Source organism: Giraffa tippelskirchi, chromosome 10 (genome assembly GCF_054371585.1).
Source record: "Giraffa tippelskirchi isolate mGirTip1 chromosome 10, T2T-mGirTip1v1.2.pri, whole genome shotgun sequence".
Taxonomy (NCBI): domain Eukaryota; kingdom Metazoa; phylum Chordata; class Mammalia; order Artiodactyla; family Giraffidae; genus Giraffa; species Giraffa tippelskirchi.
In genome coordinates, this window is record NC_137284.1 from 146,666,673 (window position 1) to 146,685,186 (window position 18,514).

The following is an 18,514-nucleotide window of genomic DNA, read 5'->3' on the forward strand; positions in this document are numbered from 1 at the left end:
AAAATTGAGTTCAGATCTAGATATAAGTTTAAAACACCTAATAAAACCATGATCACCCAGGTATTTTGGGTACTAGATGGGTGGACAGCAGTGCATTTCCAGGTATCCCTAATAACGGGGCTAGAACTTCCAAAATGCTCCCAGTGGGTGACCCCACTGCCTTGATACCTAGGGGCAGCTGTACTGGACAGTATCCAATCCACCAGGCTGCCTCAGGAGAAGGCAAGTTTAGGCAGGACCGGCCAGTCAGCTCTATATATTACTACTTTAAGAGCCCCAAACAGTTTCCTGGTTTTGAACTCAATGCTTCTGTACACACCTGTGCAACTAGAAATCAGTAGAGTTTTGGGGGACAGAAGTTTTCAATATGTTCAAGAACCTTTAAAGCCATGATAGCTTTGATCAATCATGTAATGACTTGAAGTCTAACTTAACTTTAAAAGCCATATGCTAAAATGCTTCATATGCAAAAGATATTTATTGTAGAATTCTGTATTGACTTGAATTGTATTGAATTGAAAATAATTTACATGTCAACAAGTGAATGGTGATGGTTTAGTTGCTAAGTCATATCTGACTCTTGTGAACCCATGGACCGTACCCCGTCAGTCTCCTCTGTCCATGGGATTTCCCAGGCAAGAATACTAGAGTGGGCTGCCATTTCTTTCTCCACGAGATCTTCCCAACCCAGGAATCAAACCTAGGTCTCCTGCGTTGCAGGTGGATTCCTTACTGATTGAGCTACAAGGGGAGCCTAACGAGGGAATAAGCAAACAAATTATGAAATTTAAAACATGCCTAATAAACATCATAAGAGTGCAGCCAAGGTGATGTCTGGATAAAGATGAGTTCGGTGGAGAGAGTGAGGCTATAGATAGCAAGGGAGAAGTTATTGACACATAGATGGTGTTGAAAGTGATGGGACTAACTGAAGGACAGGAGCTGGAAAAGACTCTGAGGACCAGCCCCTGAGGTAGGAGGTGTGAGGTCATGGAAACCAAGAGAAGAGAATGTTTCAGGAAGAAGGAAGTGTTTATCTGTATCAAAATGCTGCTGAGAGCAAGTGGAAAAAATAAAACAAAACTAGCTAGAAATTACGAGAACGACAAGATCAAAACCTTGGACCAGTGACAAGTGACCTTGACAAGGCCACTTCCAATTAAGTGGTGGGTACAGAAACCCAGTTGGGAAGATGGAGAAGAGAGTAAGGGTATAGAAGAGGAAGAGAACATGTCTAGATGAGGCTTTTAAGAGGTTTTACTGGGAAGAAAAAAAGAAAAATAAGGGAAAATAAGGAAATGGCTGGAATCACAGGAGTCTGCTTTTCTTTTCTTTAAAATAGAAGACACTAGGATATGTCTGTATACTGATAGCAGTGATCCAGTAGAAAAGGAGAAATTGGTGCAACTGAAAAAAGAAACAGTTGAGAATTCTGAGTAAAAGCAGAAGCGAAGGCATTAGCTTTAGAAAGGCAAAGACTCTCTCTCGCTCATTATGGTCATCAGTTAATTAGTATCTGTTATAATTATATCTTTGGTTTCTAAGAAACCTGCCCTTGTTCTCAGTATATTCTCTGCTTGTTCTCATGCAGTGGTTTGTCAACAACACCCTATCTTAGAGGACAGGAAGAAACAGGTTCGTAGGGTTCACACGGCACCTGTTTGAAATGTGGCAGACCCGGTTTCATCTCTGGCTCAATCTCTTAGCAGCACTGCCACCTTGGGGGTGCTAATTAATTTCCTTAAGCATTAATTTCTTAATCAGTAATATAAGAAGAATATTTATGCCTACGTTTATGTAATTGTTGGAAGGCTCATACAGGAAAAGGTATAGAGAGTTCTTGCCATAGTCTCTGGTACATAGGGAAGGTTAAAAATTATAATAATGGTGAGTGTGTGTGTTAGTTGCTCAGTTGTGTCCAACTTTTGACGACCCCATGGACTGTAGCCTGCCAAGCTCCTCTGTCCATGGAATCCTCCAGGCAAGAATACTAGAGTGGGTTTCCATTCCCTTCTCTAAGGGATCTTCCCAACCCAGGTCTCCTGCATCGGAGGTGAATCCTTTACCATCTGAGCCACTAGGGCAGCTTCTCTTTGTTGATATAAATGTATTTTTCTTATGCTGTGACAAAATTGTTGTTGAGACTAACAACTACAACGAGCAAACTCCAGGAGACAGTGAAGGACAGGAGAGCCTGGCATGCTGCAGTCCATGGGGTCACAGAGTCGGACACAACTTAGCGACTGAACAACAACAACGTTTTTGTGGTACTTCTATTATTGGAGAAAGAACTGCACATCAGTCAGATATTTGTATATTTGTTCAGTAGTCCTCTATTTTTTTTCCAGAACGGTGAAGATTATAAACAGTCTCCTTTCCTGAGTCTTGGGAACAAATTATAATGACTGTTACTTAATTTCATGGATACGGTTGAACAGAATTGAAAAACAATGGGAAATTCAACTCCAGAATATCTGTCCCACTGAGTTTTGCCTGTGTACATCTTACAGCTTATTTTATATTCAGAAGTCTCCTATTAGAATGCAACTATAAGACAATGAAAGTAGTACATTTCAAAATGCATGGGGTGCAGCTAAAGAAGTAAGAAGAGGGAGATTTATATTCTTAAATGCATTTATTAGAAATAAAATAATATTGAAAATGAGTGAGCCAAGTTGTTAACTTAAGAAGCTAAAAGACAAAAAAAACCCAGAGAACTAAGAATAAACCCAAAGAAAATAGTAGGAAGATCATAATAAAAAAATGAGCATAAAATTATGAAACAGACAACAGCAAAAAGAGAAACATAAAAATGAGTGACAAAAGCAAAAAGTTGGGGCTTTGAAAAGATGGACAAACCTACAGCAAGACTCTTCAAGGAAAACTTTTCCAAACAAACTAGGAATGGAAGGAATGTCCTTTATCAGGGATGTCTGTTAAAAATCTATGGCAAAATCTTACACTTAATTTTAAAACATTAGATACATTCCTATAGAGTCAGGAACAAGAAAAAGATGTTCACTCTTACTGCATCTTTTAAACATTGTACTGAAGGTCTTAGCCAGTGTGATAAGAAAATGAAAAGTGAGATAAAGGAATTAGGGAAAAAAGAGAACAAAGTGATACTGTTTGTATAAAATATAACTGCCAGCATAAGAAATCAAAGAGAATCCATATGTAAACCAGAAGAACTATAAGAAATTTTAGAAGGATCTTGATTACAAGACTGACATAAAACACAAATGATGTTCCTACACATGAGCAATAAAAATAACCCAATGTATGTAAATAGCAAAAAGATACTCTGTGCACAAAATTACAAAATGTTACAAAGGACAGAGAATGAGTCAATGGAGAGCTATATACATAGATGAGAAGACTCAGAATTGTAATAACATTGGTACTAATTTATAAATTTAATGCAATTCTGATAAAAATTCCAAGAGGATTTTTCATCAAACTAGACTAATCAATTCTAAAATTAATAGGAGAAAGTAAGATATTATAAGGTATTGCAGAGTTATAATAGTTAAAATAGTGAGGCACTGGGACAAGTCAGACAAACGGTCAGAATAGATCAGAGCTCCGATATTCCTAGGGTGTAGGATGGAGCCACGGCTTCCCAGGTGGCACTAGTGGCAAAGAAGCTGCCAGCTAAGGCAGGAGACATAAGAGTCGTGGGTTTGATCCCTGAGTCAGGAAGATCCCCTGGTGGAGAGCTTGGCAAACCACGCCAGTGTTCTTGCCTGGAGAATCCCATTGATAGAGGAGCCTGGTGGGCTACAATCCATAGGGTTGGTCGCAAAGAGTCAGACATGACTGAAGAGTTGGACAAAACTGCAGTGACTTACTATGCACCCATGATGAAGGCAGCCTTATAAACCAGTGGAGAGAGGGGTGGGTCTCTTTGCCAACCCTTAATAGAAGTGCACTCAGCTGTGGGGCAGGATTATCTTTCCCAGCGTCCCAGTGACATATGTTTTCTGATGAGCCACCTCTTATTGTAGAACCTGCCTTAACACATCACCCTCTGATGATTGATTTGACTTCTCAAGTACCTGAAAAGGATGTACTCTGAGTAGATACATCAGCATCTTGCTCCTGGAAAAGAACACCTACTCTTATAAGTTAATGAACATTCTGCTTTGCAGTTTATAATCTTACAAGCTTCTCTAACTTCTACTAACTGACACATGAGTGAACGCACACTGGATGGTTTCCAGTCCTGAGGGCAAGGTCTTAAGGGAACGGGTCTCAAGAGAAGGCACCAAATGTGAAGATGAGGATGTGAAAAAAGAAATGAGGCACTAAAAGAGGAACTGAGACGATCTCATAGAGAAATTCTATTTCCAAGGAACTCCTGCCTTGAGACATGATTGAAGAAGCAATTTGTATACTTGACAGTTCCTTTAAGTGTTGTTGTAGGGGAAGAATGGGGGAAGGAAGAATAAAACAATTCAAAGTCAGCTAACAAGGCTGCAGCTAGTTATTTGCTAAACAAAAGCTGTTCAGAATTCATCTGCTTGCCCTCCTCTCCCTGCCCAAATATGGGCTTGCCGTCAGCTTGCAGTCATCTATTGACGACTGCTATTTCCCAACTGATACTTTAACCAATCGGTGTAGCACAATTCTGCCTGCCACCTAGATAAACTGTAATAGAAATAAGGGGTAAAGAAAGGGGAATTTCAAAGTTGGAAAATATTTTTGAAATTGGAGGAAAAGCAATGGCAAAAAAACGTTTTCTCTCAAAAAAAAGTACAGATATCGAGATATTGATACATGGATGTGTCTACAAAACTTGGAAAAATTTAATGAGTGTTTGGTGAAATGGATGTATGCTGACACTGAGACTAACTGGGGCGAACTTTCTGGAAAACAATTTGGTATTGCATGCCAGTGTTTACAACCAGTGACTCAGGGATTTCAGATCCAGAAAAGCTTCATGTGTAAAATATTGGAAAAGCTTGATGTATAGAGTTGTAGTGGCCTAACTTAAATTAGCTAAAAAGCTGAAAACATCCTAAATATTTAACAATAGAAATAGTTTAGTAAACTTTGATATGTCCATAAGAGGCATATACCACCATAAAAATAATATTTATAAGGGATTTATAACATGGAGATGTCTTCCTTATGTTGAATGGAAAAAGTAGAAAAATAAATAGAAAAAATTACAGAGACTAGGATCTCAAATACATAAAAATATACTCAGAAAAATTTACAATTTTAATAAAACGGGAATAGGCTTTCTCCCTGATATTTCTAGCTCTTTTGCTCAAATTTCTGTCAAGCATTTCAAGATTTATTTTCTGGAAAGCTGGCAAATCTCATCTTCTGCTCCTGAGTCTTAAAATCTTTTGAAGAGCCAAAAATGTAAGTCCTTACCTGATAAAGTTTCCCATGTGGCCACATAGCCTTTTATGGAACTGCTGGCTAATCCTTTAATGGCTGTGTGTGTCACAAGGAAAGCGTAACCACTACAAAGGCCTTTTCTTCTCCAGAGGTGGGACAGGTGGGTTACCTGGCACCCTTGGGCTTCATCTCTTCCTGGCACACCATGATTTTTATCCCAGGAAAATTGCTATTTGCCAAAGGAATCTTCCACTATTTCAAAAAAATATCAATAGCCTCCGAAATTTCCAAAAGCAGCTCACTAAGTAGAAATTCTTTGATAGGGATCATGAAGACATAAAGAATGGACTGAGGATCTGTGGTTCTCAAAAGCACAGAAGAGAAAAGCCAAGTCCTCTATGGCTGCGGCTTAACATACACAGTGAGGGAAACTTGTAGAACACACCACCATTTGACTCTTTTCTACTTTGGCTTTAATCTCAGCTTCCCTAGTAGTTCAGATGATAAAGAATCTGCTTGCAGTGCAGGAGATCCAGGTTCGATCCCTGGGTCAGGAAGATCCCCTGGAGAAGAGAATGACAACCCACTCCAGTATTCTTCCCTGGAGAATCCCATGGACAGAGGAGCCTGGTGGGCTACAGTCCATAGGGTCGCAAACAGTCAGACAGGACTGAACAACTCTCACTTCAGTTCAACCAGCTCAGTCATCTCTATAATACATCAGTTTAACACACAATTTATCAAAATATCCCTCAGTTTGTTATGAGTGGCTTCTTTGGCTAAGCAATTGGTTGACCACTCTTATTGAATACATCAGGAAAGGGCTTTGTCTTATGGAAGACAAAGTACTGGGGAATTTCTTATGTTGAAAACAATCCCATGTGGTTCCATGTAGTTTTTTTTGTTTTTTGTTTTTTTTTGAGAATGGATTGGAAGGAGCAACACTGGTACTGCAGGATTTGAATCCTTTGGGGATAAATGACACTTTGGTTGTAAGCATAAAACCAAAGAACGCTATTTGAAGCTACTCCATATACTTTCCATTGTCATTTTCCAAGTTAAGTATCCTTAATGTAAACAATGATAGATGTTCAAGATCATAATTGTGGAATACACTTGCATTAATTCCCGTCAGAGAAGCTGTTCTAAATATCAAAACATGGTGGCCACATGATGGCTGAATATCGTCTGATTTACTAGCACCCTGGGCCACCAGAACTGTTTTTTTTTTTTTTGGCTTTACCATGTGGCATGCAGGATCTCAGTTCCTAGACTAAGGACTGAACACATGCCCCATGCAGTGGAGACATGAAGTCTTAACCACTGGACCGCCAGGAAGTCCCTGCCAGTTCTTTACTAACAGCTCAGGACTTAATGGTATAATTTGAGGCAAAAAAGAAATTTCTTTCAAAATGATAATTTTTAAGGTAACAGGAAATTTTTAAAAAAATCTTTTTTCATTGACTCTCTAAACTCATTCATGGGTATTCCTGGTGTACCAGTTTCCTAGGGCTGCCATATTAAAATAACACAAACTGGACTTAAAACACTAGTTTGTCTCACAATTCTGGAAGCCAGAAGTCTGAAGTCAAGGCTTTTTGCAGAGCTATGCTCCCTCTGTAGAGGAAAATCCATCCTTCTTTTTCCTAGCTTCCAGTCATCTGCTGACAACCTTTGGTATTTCCTGGTTTGTAGCCTTGTAATTCTAATCTCTGCCTTTGCTATCACATGGCATTCTCCCTGTGTCTCCATGTCTTCTTGGGGCATCCTCCTGTAAGGACACCAGCCATAATGGCTTAGAGATCCACTCTACTTCAGTATGACCTCCATCAATCCTAAGTTGCTTCAGTCACGTCCAACACTGCAGCCCCATCCCCAGGCTCCTCTGGGGTGCCAGGCACTGGAGGGCCTTGCCATTTCCTTCTTCAGGGGATCTTCCCAAGCCAGGGATTGAATCTGTGTCTCTCATTGCCTGCTCTGGCAGGTGGGTTCTTTACCACTAGCACCCCTGAGAAGCCCCTCATTTTTAACTAATTACATTTGCAACCACCCTATCTCCAAATAAGGTAGTATTTTGGGAACAGGAATTCAACTGATTTTTGGAGAGGTGACACAATTCAACCCCTAATTCCTAGAGTCCATGAATTCTGCGTTAAGAACCTATTGAGACAGACAGAGGGGAGTCTGGGAGTGGAGAATATGAAACATGGATGCAGAGAAGGAACTGCGAGCAAGACAAATGGAGCACACTTTGTAATTCTGCTCAGAAGTCTGGAGGCAGTGATCTCTCCCTGTTGATTTTAGCGCAAGGTCTCTAGTTACTGATGGCAACGTTTGGCCCATTCCTAGCTGAAGACGCTTCAGTTCTATACTTGACTCTGGGCTGCAAAGTGAAGTTTATGGTTAGGTCCAGAACATTCTCTGCTGATGCCATATGTTTGGAAATGTCTGAATTTTGTGCAGAGACACACAAGCGGTATTTTTGTAAGTGGAGTTACATAATTAGGGCATGGGCTTGCATGATAATTAGCATGTGTAATTAGGCACAGACTTCTTGTCCTTTAATTAGACAATCAAGACATCTAATTACAAAATTAAGATGTAATTACGTGGCCCAAGATCGACATATTTCTTTCTACCCATTAGAGATTACATTTTAGAAAATAATTCATAAAAATTGATGAAAAAATGAACCAGAAACCAGATTTGAGGCTGTTGAGGGAAGTGTTAAGTAGGCTGGTAAGTCACCTTTGGTCTTTCGTCTTAAGTGTGAAGGGGGTTATTTAAAACATCACAGTCTACTTGAAATACTTTTACACGCTCTGCTGTCAACCTTTGGCATACACACTAATGAAGAGGAATGTTGGCATGACTAGTCCATGTAATTCACATGAGGCTCTTGAGTGTGGTTTATAATTACCCTTGAACGTGGACTTAAATGTGATGTCCTGGGGACCCATTCAAACCCAATAGTGCAGCCACTCAGTGGAAACCTTGGTCTGGAGAACTGGGAGGAGAACCCACCTTCCCTTTTCACCCTGGCTTGATTCTCCCTGTGGCTACTTTAAAGGTAAGCAACATTGCTCAAAGTAACACAAATCAACAGTTAACCTGCTGTCCTTTCCCTGAATATTTGAGTATTCACTGCAATGTGCTTAAGTGCTCCTTATTGGACTGCAGGCAAGAATGGGAAGGTCAGAGTCTACAGCAAACATTCCATCTTTCTAATGATAAGTGAGTCTTGGAGCTGCAGGAATTTTTAAGTTCCAGTGCTCCTATGAAGTCTGACTGAATGGATCTTCTCTATATTTTCCCTTGCTCCGAAATTGAGATTTGGCTGATCTTTGTACAATGCTAAACACTAGTTTGATTCATTAATTTTTCTGAACTGAACTTTTGACATAATTGGCTGGTTGATTAGGGATTACAGCCATATGCCCAGGTTTTTCTAAGCTAGTTCTGACTTTCACTGTGTTATCCCTCTGTTCCCATAAACTGTTGAAATATCCTAGTAATTCCAATGTTTTGACAGCAACACTGCTTTCTCAAACTGTCGCTTTCTCCTGGAAAGTGGCACAGAAATCTGTGGGGCCATGTTTCCTGATTTGAGGCTAGGAAAATATGCTTCCCATATGGTCTCAGGCCATGAAAACAAAGACATAAAGGGTTTGCAAGTGGTTGGTGATGAGGTTTTGTTCCATAGAGTGTCCCCTCCTTCCTTGTTTTTTATTTTTCTCTATTAGGCCATGGAATGTGATGAGGGATAAATTATGTGCAGGGGTCAATTTGACCAAGAAAAACCACAGATTTGTGCAGGGAACTGATTTTTGCCATTGTTACTTTTTTCGCCTCACCTTGCCAGGGAATTGTTGATGGTAGATTTAAAGGTTGAGGAGCTGAAATGGGCAGAGGTGTGGCTTTTGGGGGGTGGGGTGGGGCCATGCTGTGCAGCTTGTGGAATCTTAGTTCCCTAACCATGGATCGAACCCAGACCCTTGGCAGTAAAAGTGCAGAGTCGTAACCACTGAACTGCCAGGGAATTCCCAAAGTGCAGTTTTAAATACGATTTATTGACAGAAATTTTGTAGGATCTCTAAGGGGACTTTCAGCTAAGACATCTGAGGATGTCTTGATCTCTAGCCTGTTAATCAGGAGGAATTTACTGAGCTCATGCCACTCGCACACCTCTAGGCCTCCACCTCGTCAGTCCTAAGATGTGGTCACCTGGAAATTTCTCCTACCCTTACATCTGGAGAGCTCAACAATTTTGATATCGGATAGGGCCAAAAGTGTGAATGCAAACCTGTGTCTCACTTTTTAAAATGTGCCTTTTTCCTCAGGTACTCCACTTCAGCATTTTCAAGACTAGAGAAGTTGGGCATCAGACATCCCAAGCCTTCTCCTTTTATTGGAAACTTAGCGTTTTTCCGCCAGGTAAGGGTTGCCTTCCACTGTCTTCTGATATAAGATGCTCTGAGCCCAGAGCGGCTTTACCCACAAAGCATTGCTTCTGTTCAGGTCGCCCACACTCAGGGAGGTCTGTGTGTGTATTGCATCAGTTCTTATGTGATGAGAATGATCCATCACGGATCACTCATCAATACATATAGAGTCCTGGTGTCCTGTCATTCATGAAAAAACCCATTCAATGAGTGTCTAAGTGTGCCAGGCCCTGGAATGTGGAAGAAAGTAAAAGTTGCCCGTGCCCTAGCGCTAGTGTGGGTGGTAGACATGGCAACTGTGGTTTGTCCTTCAGAGGAGAGGAAGATCCATCAGGGCTAGAGTCATCCTGGAGGACTTCCTGGAGGAGGGGGTCTTCAGGAGTGATAGACACAAAGACAAGGAGATTCACACCAGGTGGGAGCAATGATGTGTGTGATGGCACCATATGAGAAACAGGGCACAGCTTGGGGAGCAGCCTGGACTAAAAAGTGGAGATTGGGGAGCACCAGGGAACACTGCTGTGAGAAAGAGAGACGAGCAGGCTTCCCAGGTGGCCCTAGTGGCAAAGAACACACATGGCAATGCAGGAGATGTGAGAGATGTGGCTTCGATCCCTGGATTGGGAAGATCCCTGGAGAAGGGCATGGCAACACCCTCCAGTATTCTTGCCTGGAGAATTCCATGGACAGTGGAGCCTGGTGGGCTACAGTCCATGGGGTCGCAAAGAGTCAAACACGACTGAGCGACTAACACTCTCTTAGATCACTGACAGTTCAGAAAGGCAAGTGAAGAGCTGTGCGTGTCCCAACATGGGTTATTAGGAGGGGGACACAAAAGGGGAAGATTTCTCTGCAAGATTTAGATCACATCTGTAGAATCCAACTGTTGCTGAGGCCTGGCTGTGAAGCAGTGAGGGCTTGGCCAGGGTGGAGATGAGAGCAAAAGAGAACTTTGGGGGCAAAATTAGTAATTCTCATGGTGAGTTAGGTGAGAAGTCAAGGCAGAATGAGTCAACACATCTTTAAGTTTGGAGCCAGACAACAGGGAGAATGGCCAGGAGTCAATGAAAATAAAAGGTTGGGAGGTCAGCTGGTTTAGGGAGGTGCCTTTGATTTGCCAGAGTGACTTGAGTGCCCTCTGGGCATTTGGAGATAAAGTCCTGGGACTTTATCTTTGCAGGTTATTTTTGTTTCTCACATTGGGTTTTCTCAGAAGCCAGATGATTTATTCTGCCAACTCCTGTGGGGGGTGCTGCCACCAGACCCTACATTAGGAGCTTACGGATCCTACATGTGAAGCCACTAAGCCAAACAAAGGCAGGAAGGACTAAATTGGGGCCAATCCTGATAATACCCCTCAAAGATCTCTTTAGGCTTTCCCCACCCCTGCCCCCGGAAAGGCTGGCCCTTGGCGTCAGATAGAAAATAACATATGCTATTTCTGTCCCTTTTCTTTCTCATCAGTTTCTCTTCTCTTCCTTTCTGTCCCTTTCTCAGTCCAACACCCCTTTCCACTGTTTATTGTTGTTTCTCTCTTCCCAGTGTTTTTTTTTTTTTTAACACCTCCTTCTCTCCTCCCTAGCTCAGGGGTGGCCAGGCCACAACTTTAAGCCCACAAACAGCATCGTGGCAAGGCTCCCCATCAGCTCTGTGAAGCAAGTGTGAAGACATTTCTAAGTGTCAAAACACAACAACAAACCAGATAGGAAATTAAAACAAATCCACTTCACAAATTTCTATGGGGAGATGACCAGTTGCATTCAGACTTGACTGAATTAATTCAGTATCAACATGTTGAGTTAAACCATATTCCTGTCGATGTGCTGAGAACACTATACCTGCCTTTGGCTAATTTCCACATAGGCTCCTTTTTAGCTGCTCATTCTTGTATGGGCAAATCCTGCCAAGTTCTTGCTAGAACATGGTCATTTCATTGACTGTTTTTATAGTCATATGAGCTTTCCTTGGTATTAATATATGGCAAGCTTAGATGGAGGTGGAGCTATGGTTTTCCCAGTAGTCATGTATAGATGTGAGAGTTGGACCATAAAGAAGGCTAAGCGCTGAAGAATTGATGCTTTTGAACTGCGGTGGTAGAGAAAACTCTTGAGAGTCCCTTGGACAGCAAGGAGATCAAACCAGTCAATCCTAAAGGAAATCAACCCTGAATGTTCATTGGAAGAACTGATGCTGAAGCTCCAATACTTTGGCCACCTAATGCAAAGAGCCAACTCATTGGAAAAGGCCCTGATGCTGGGAAAGATTGAGGGCGGGAGAAGGGGGCGACAGAGGATGAGATGTTTGGATGGCATCACTGACTCAGCGGACATGAGTTTGAGCAAACTCTGGGAGATAGTGAATGACAGGGAAGCTTAGCATGCTGCAGTCCATGGGATTGTAGAGTCAGATAAGACTGAGCGACTGAACAGCAACTAGATGGTGGAGCTAGATTGAAAGAGCCTGGGATGGATTTTCATTAAGAACATCCACCTCTTCTACTTTCCCAACTCTCTACTCTCAGCCACCCTTTATGTGTCTACCTGTCCACTCCATTCCCACAGCACAAGTCTAGGGGTCTCCTCTCTTCCACTTCCATCCCAATTGAAGCATGTTTTCATGCTTATTTCTTTCCTAAAACACAATGGATTCAGCCATTTTCAACTCTTTACCCATACTATCCCCCTGTGTATATCCACACCCAGACCCCATCTCAACAATACAGTGAGTCAAGCATTTTCTGACCCTGCTCCACGCTGTGTATATCTCCTGGAACCCTCCTTTCCCATCCCAAAATGTGTCTCATATATAAAGTAGCTCTAAGGTTCTTATGCCTTGAATATGTTGATTTTAGTTAAAATTTAACTTGGATCATAATTCAGAGTTTGTGATAATTTGGGTACACTCAGCAGACATTTATGCCTATAGTGGCTGTGAAAAAAGGCTCTGCCAAAAATAATAATAATATAAACCAAATTGCAGAGGGGAATGTTAGCATAGTTGAGAAAGCAAACAGTTTTCAAATATTTTAGCAGCAATTATACACAAATAGTATAAGTACAGATGATCTCATCTGTCCATTAAAGCAGAGTTGACAGTGGCTGTCTCTTGGCAATATTATTTTTTCAAGCCACCAGTTTATTCTAATACTCCAAAGTACTGGAGTACTGAGAACTGAAACAGTTCTGAAAACAATATCACTTCAATTATTTTTTTATGGTTGATGTAATTGTGTTCTCACAATTGCAGGCTTTTTTCCTGAAGAAGTTTGAATATTTGAAATTCTGTTTCATCTGGGTTTTACTATAGTGCTGTGTTTTCTGCAGGGTTTCTGGGAAAGCCACATGGAGCTCAGAAAGCAATATGGACCTCTGAGTGGGTAAGAAGAAAGCTCCATTATTCTCCCATGTATTTTGATTTGTGTGTGTTGAAGTGACATGGAAGGAATGGCCAGAATGGGCATGTTGCCTGTTTATCACTTTTGAGGATCCGGAGAGTATGCCCAACTGTACAGATGGGGCTCCTAGAGAAGATCCCAGGGTGGCCCAGGGTGGCCCAGGGTGCACGGTGCTAGCCTGAAGAACACCGTTTCCCAGTCTTTAAAGCCCAATCAGCTGGGTCGGGCACTGGGTGCCTTGACCATCTCTGATCACTATACCAAAGGCGTGTTGCAAGGGAGGCAGCGGCCCTCCACACCTCAGTCTAATTTGCCTTGACAACCCACAGCAAGTCTTTCCCCATAATCTTATCTAAACTTCTGTTGTTGTTTAGTCACTCAGTTGTGTCTGACTCCTTTGGGACCCCATAGACTGTAGCCCACCAGGATCCTCTGTTCATGGGATTTCCCAGGCAAGAATACTGGAATGGGTTGCCATTTCTTTCTCCAGGGAATCTTCCCGATCCAGGGATCAAACTCACATCTCCTGCATTAGCAGACGCATTCTTTACCACTGAGCTACCAGGGAAGCCCCTCATAAACCTTATTTGGGCCTGTTTTATTCAACTCTATGGGTGAAATATGTTATCAGCTGTATGGACATATCTTCTATTATCTGACACTATACACATTTCAAAGTAACAGGGGGTGCTATTCATACTCACTGCAGGACAACAGTGGAAACTAAGATTGACCTGGGTAGACTGGGTCGCATGGTCACCCTAATTCTCAGCCATGTAAAGTAATATAGCCTTTCCCCTTCTTTTTTCTGTATTTTCCCTTTTTTAAAAAAATTCTTCATGTTTTATTTTAATTGTGAGATATATATGCCAAAGAGCATGTAACATGTAGAATTTAAAGAATATTAATAAAATGAACATATACCTATCACCAAGCTTAAGAAATTGAATACCAGTATCCTGTGTAGATTTTTCTTTTATTTATTTTAATTGGAAGGTAATCACTTTTACAATGTTGTGTTTGTTTCTGCTGTATATTATTGCAAATCAGTCATAACTATATATATATTTGTTGCTGTTCAGTCGCAAAGTCATGTCCGACTCTTTGAGACCCCATGAACTGCAGCACGCCAAACTTCCCTGTCGTTCACCATCTTTCTGGAGCTTGCTCAAACTCATGTCCATTGAATCAGTGATGCCATCCAACCATCTCACCCTCTGTCACCCCCATCTCCTATAGCCCCTATATTTTCCCTTTTTATGCTTCAACATATGCTCCTTTTTTAAAAAAAATTCTGGCATCTGACAAACAAACTCATGATCAGAACACTTAACCTCTTCAAGATTTAATAGACTTGAATCATACTGATTGTCAGCGCATGTCCTTCTAGTCTGGAGTCCTAATCATTTTAGTCTGTTCTCTCACAGCTTCTTCTCAGTGGCTAGATGATTTGGGGTAGCTTTTTCCCAGACTTTCAGGTCTCTGATAACTTTTCTAGGGGCAGCAAGAGTCTATGGTGTTCCTATTGTATATCCTAATGGGATCCACTTGGTTTGTGAGCCCTACTATCCATGGGACACATGATGCTTGTTCTTTGGGTGATGATTTTCAAGAGGGCTTGACATTTACTCTTTGTGGAAATGCCAGGAGACCCACAGTTTTGGCAAAGTTCTTCTCATCACTCTTTAGTTTGCCATGTAACCCTGCAAATGTGGAACATGAAGATATTCTACTCGATGGTCTCGGATTAGTTTGCCATTTCTGGATAAGAAATGCATTTTGGAGTACCAAAATACAGTGACTTAAAGAACAAGTTATTATTGATCGTGTGCCTAAGGGTTGGCTCAAGTTGGCTGATCTGAGCTCACCTGTCTGGGAAGCTCAGCTGGGCTTCCTGGTGCTTCTGCAGGTTCAGCGGGGGCAACTGTGCCCCACCCTTCCATCATCCTCCTTGGAAAGCCAGGAGGGCCAGGGCAGGCTCATCTTGGGAAGGGAAAGTATCAAGAGAGCAAGCCCAATGGTGCAAGAACATTTTAAGTTTCTGCCAACATCCTATCAGCCAAACCAAGTTATATGCAGAAACCAAAATTCTGGGCAGAAAGCACACTCTGTGTGCAGTTAGGCCAAAGCAAGTTACTTGGCCAAGCTTGACACTGGTGGAGCAGGGAGATGTATTCCTCTAAAAGAAGAGTGGGGAGATGGTGCATATTTTTAATAATAGGCAATTCCATCTCACTCTCTGTGATCCCTTTCAGCTTGGTCTCCTCTCACCTCTTGCCCCATTTCTTTTAAGTGCATAGCTTCTTGCACTGAGTATAATAGGTACTAAAGAACTTATTTGTCCAACAGTCTCATTCTGCTGTTGACTTGACATTGACCTTGGAGACTGTCATACATTTCTGAGACATAGCACTGACTCAGAAGGACGGTGGTTTCCCCAGAATTAGAAAAAGGCCTCTCTAAGTCTGATTCTAGGAATCTCTCCCTTGAAGTAGTTCTGTACAGATTTTCAGAGTAGAGCTCTTGAGTATTTTAAAACAATTTTAAAATCTCAGATGAAGAGTTTAAATGGCACTGCATTAACTGGTGGATTGTGTGGTGGTGGTGATGGTGATGTGTGTATGTGCGCATGAGTCAGAGAGAGAGACAGATTGATTTCCTTGACGACAGGATGGCCAATCAACTTCCCACTCCCCCAACTTTAACTTAGAACAATTTACCCCTTTCATTTCAAGAAAACTTGAATCATAGAGAACGATCTCAAATGAGGTTGCAGAGAGAGAGAAATTGCATTATGATCTTTGGTAAAAAGGGAAAAAATGAAAGGTGATGGAATAATTTCTTCATACAAGGCTATCAACTTTCTCTGCTTTAGAAAAATTGATGAGCCTTAAAATGCTGACTTCTTTTTAAATGTGTCCACTGCCGAATTGAGAGGCACTGTAGTGGTGGGGTAAAGTCCTGTTTGAGCTCTGTGAAAAGTGAAAGTCACTCAGTCATGTCTGACTATTTGCGACCCCATGGACTGTATCCCTGACCTCACTCCTCAGGCTCCTCTGTCCATGGGGATTCTCCAGGCAAGGATATTAGAGTGGGTTGCCATGCCCTCCTCCAGGGGATCTTCTCAACTCAGGGGTTGAACCCAGGTCTCCCACATTGCAAGTGGATTCTTTACCAATTGAGCCACCAGGGAAGCCCAAGAATACTGGAGTGAGTAGCCTGTCCCTTCTCCAGGGGATCTTTCCAACCCAGGCATCAAACCAGGGTCTTCTGCATTGCAGGTAGATTCTTTACCAACTGAGCCACCAGGAAAGCCTGCTTGAGTTCTGTAAACTGGGTGAGACTCAGTATATTCACCCTTTCAGATGAAAGGGTTAAACTAGTCTGTATTTACGGAGAAGGCAATGGCACCCTACTCCAGTACTCTTGCCTGGAAAATCCCATGGAAGGAGGAGCCTGGTAGGCTACAGTCCATGGGGTCGTGAAGAGTCAGACACGCCTGAGTGACTTCACTTTCACTTTTCCCTTTCATGCACTGGAGAAGGAAATGGCAACCCACTCCAGTATTCTTGCCTGGAGAATCCCAGGGACAGTGGAGCCTGGTGGGCTGCCGTCTATGAGGTCGCACAGAGTCGGACACGACTGAAGTGACTTAACAGCAGCAGTCTGTATTTAAGGGCCTTTCTAGCCCTAAAAATTATTTTGTTACTTTTTAAATTTGAACAAAATGGTTTCACTGATTGGGAATGGCAAAAATGGACCAAGTTCAACGAGAGACCCCCTTCTTTTGGGAAATGATTTGGTTTGAATTGTCTTAACTTTTGGATTCCTTCTGTCATTAGGAAATGTTATTGATCCCAGATTGGTCCCTTTAACATTGAAATAATAGATTGATTCATCATTTGATGAGGGAAACCCCACGCTGTCGATGCCACACGGAGATGCATGACAGAGCATATATTTTGAAAGTGTGGGCAGAGAGGATCTCTTTACTCTGTACCTGAACACCAAACATGATGAGTATTTATGCTTATTATCTGTGGTCATCATAGCAACTCAGTCAGAGTTTGGGTCCCCAAACAGGAAACCTGCCTCTTACCCTTTTCCCTTTCCTGTTATGAGGAAAGTAAATTGCTGGAGAAGCCTTCTGCCAAGAGGGGTTGAGAGCACCAATGTTTGTTACAATCACCACCACCACCACCACCACCACCGAGAATAAAATGACTTCATCAAGTGTCTAATTTTGCAACTTGCTTTGTGCAAATAAACCTATGCACATTGTCTCTGGTTTCTCTGAACTTGAATGTAAAGCAGGAAGGCTGGCACACACGTGTACCTATACAACTGTTATGCACAACATAACATGACTGAATTGACTTAACACACACATGCACACACAGTAGCCTCTAGGAGTACGTTCCAAGACCCCCAGTGGACGCCTAAAACCACTGAACCCTGTATATATCATGTTTTTCCTATACATATGTACCAAAGATTAAATTTTATTTATAAATTAGGCATAGCAACAATAATAAAAAAATCAACAACAATAATAATTAACTAGAACAATTATGGGCTTCCCTGATAGCTCAGTTGGTAAAGAATCCACCTGCAATGCAGGTTCAATTCCTGGGTCTGGAAGACCCCCTGGAGAAGGGATAGGTTACCCACTCCAGTATTCTTGGGCTTCCCTTGCGGCTCAGCTGGTAAAGAATCCACCTGCAATGTGGGACACCTGGGTTCGATCCCTGGGTTGGAAAGATCCCCTGGAGAAGGGAAAGGCTACCATTCTAGTATTCTGGCCTGGAGAATTCCATGGACTGTATAGTCCATGGGGTCGCAAAGAGTCAGACATGACTGAACCACTTTCACTTTCACTTTTCAGGACAATTATGAACGTGTCAGTTGCTCAGTTGTGTCTGACTGTGATCCCATGGACTGTAGCCCACCAGGCTTCTCTGTCCATGGGATTTCCCAGGCAAGAACACTGGAGTGAGTAGCTATTCCCTTCTCCAGAGGATCTTCCTGACCCAGGGATCAAACCTGGGTCTCCTGCATTACAGGCAGATTCTTTACCAACTGAGCCACTGGGGAAGCCCACTATAACAATATGTTTAATAAAAGTTATGTGATTGTGGTCTCTCTCTCTCTCTTTCTTAGAATAACTTACTGTACAAATTTAATGCCTTTTCCATCTTAACTAAGCATTTATCATGCACTGTGGCCATAAATTTTATAGTTTGAGGTGCAACTGAAAAACAAGCAGAAATTTCTTTTTCCTTCTCCACACTTTCACGTATAAATGATTTTCTCTTACTGTAGATCT

At 41.9% G+C, this 18,514-nt stretch overlaps 1 protein-coding gene across 4 annotated transcripts in view; it reads left to right on the top strand.

Annotated features, from left to right (window-relative positions):
* Window positions 1-18,514, top strand: part of TBXAS1 (thromboxane A synthase 1) — a 166,771-nt gene that overhangs the window by 29,300 nt on the left and 118,957 nt on the right. For 3 of the 4 annotated variants that reach the window (XM_081533202.1, XM_081533205.1, XM_081533203.1), the window contains exons 2-3: window positions 9,693-9,786; window positions 13,118-13,170. In XM_081533202.1, the coding sequence (XP_081389328.1) occupies window positions 9,693-9,786; window positions 13,118-13,170 (147 nt within the window). The remainder of the gene's footprint in view (window positions 1-9,692; window positions 9,787-13,117; window positions 13,171-18,514) is intronic. The other variant, XM_081533204.1, reaches the window with a different exon arrangement.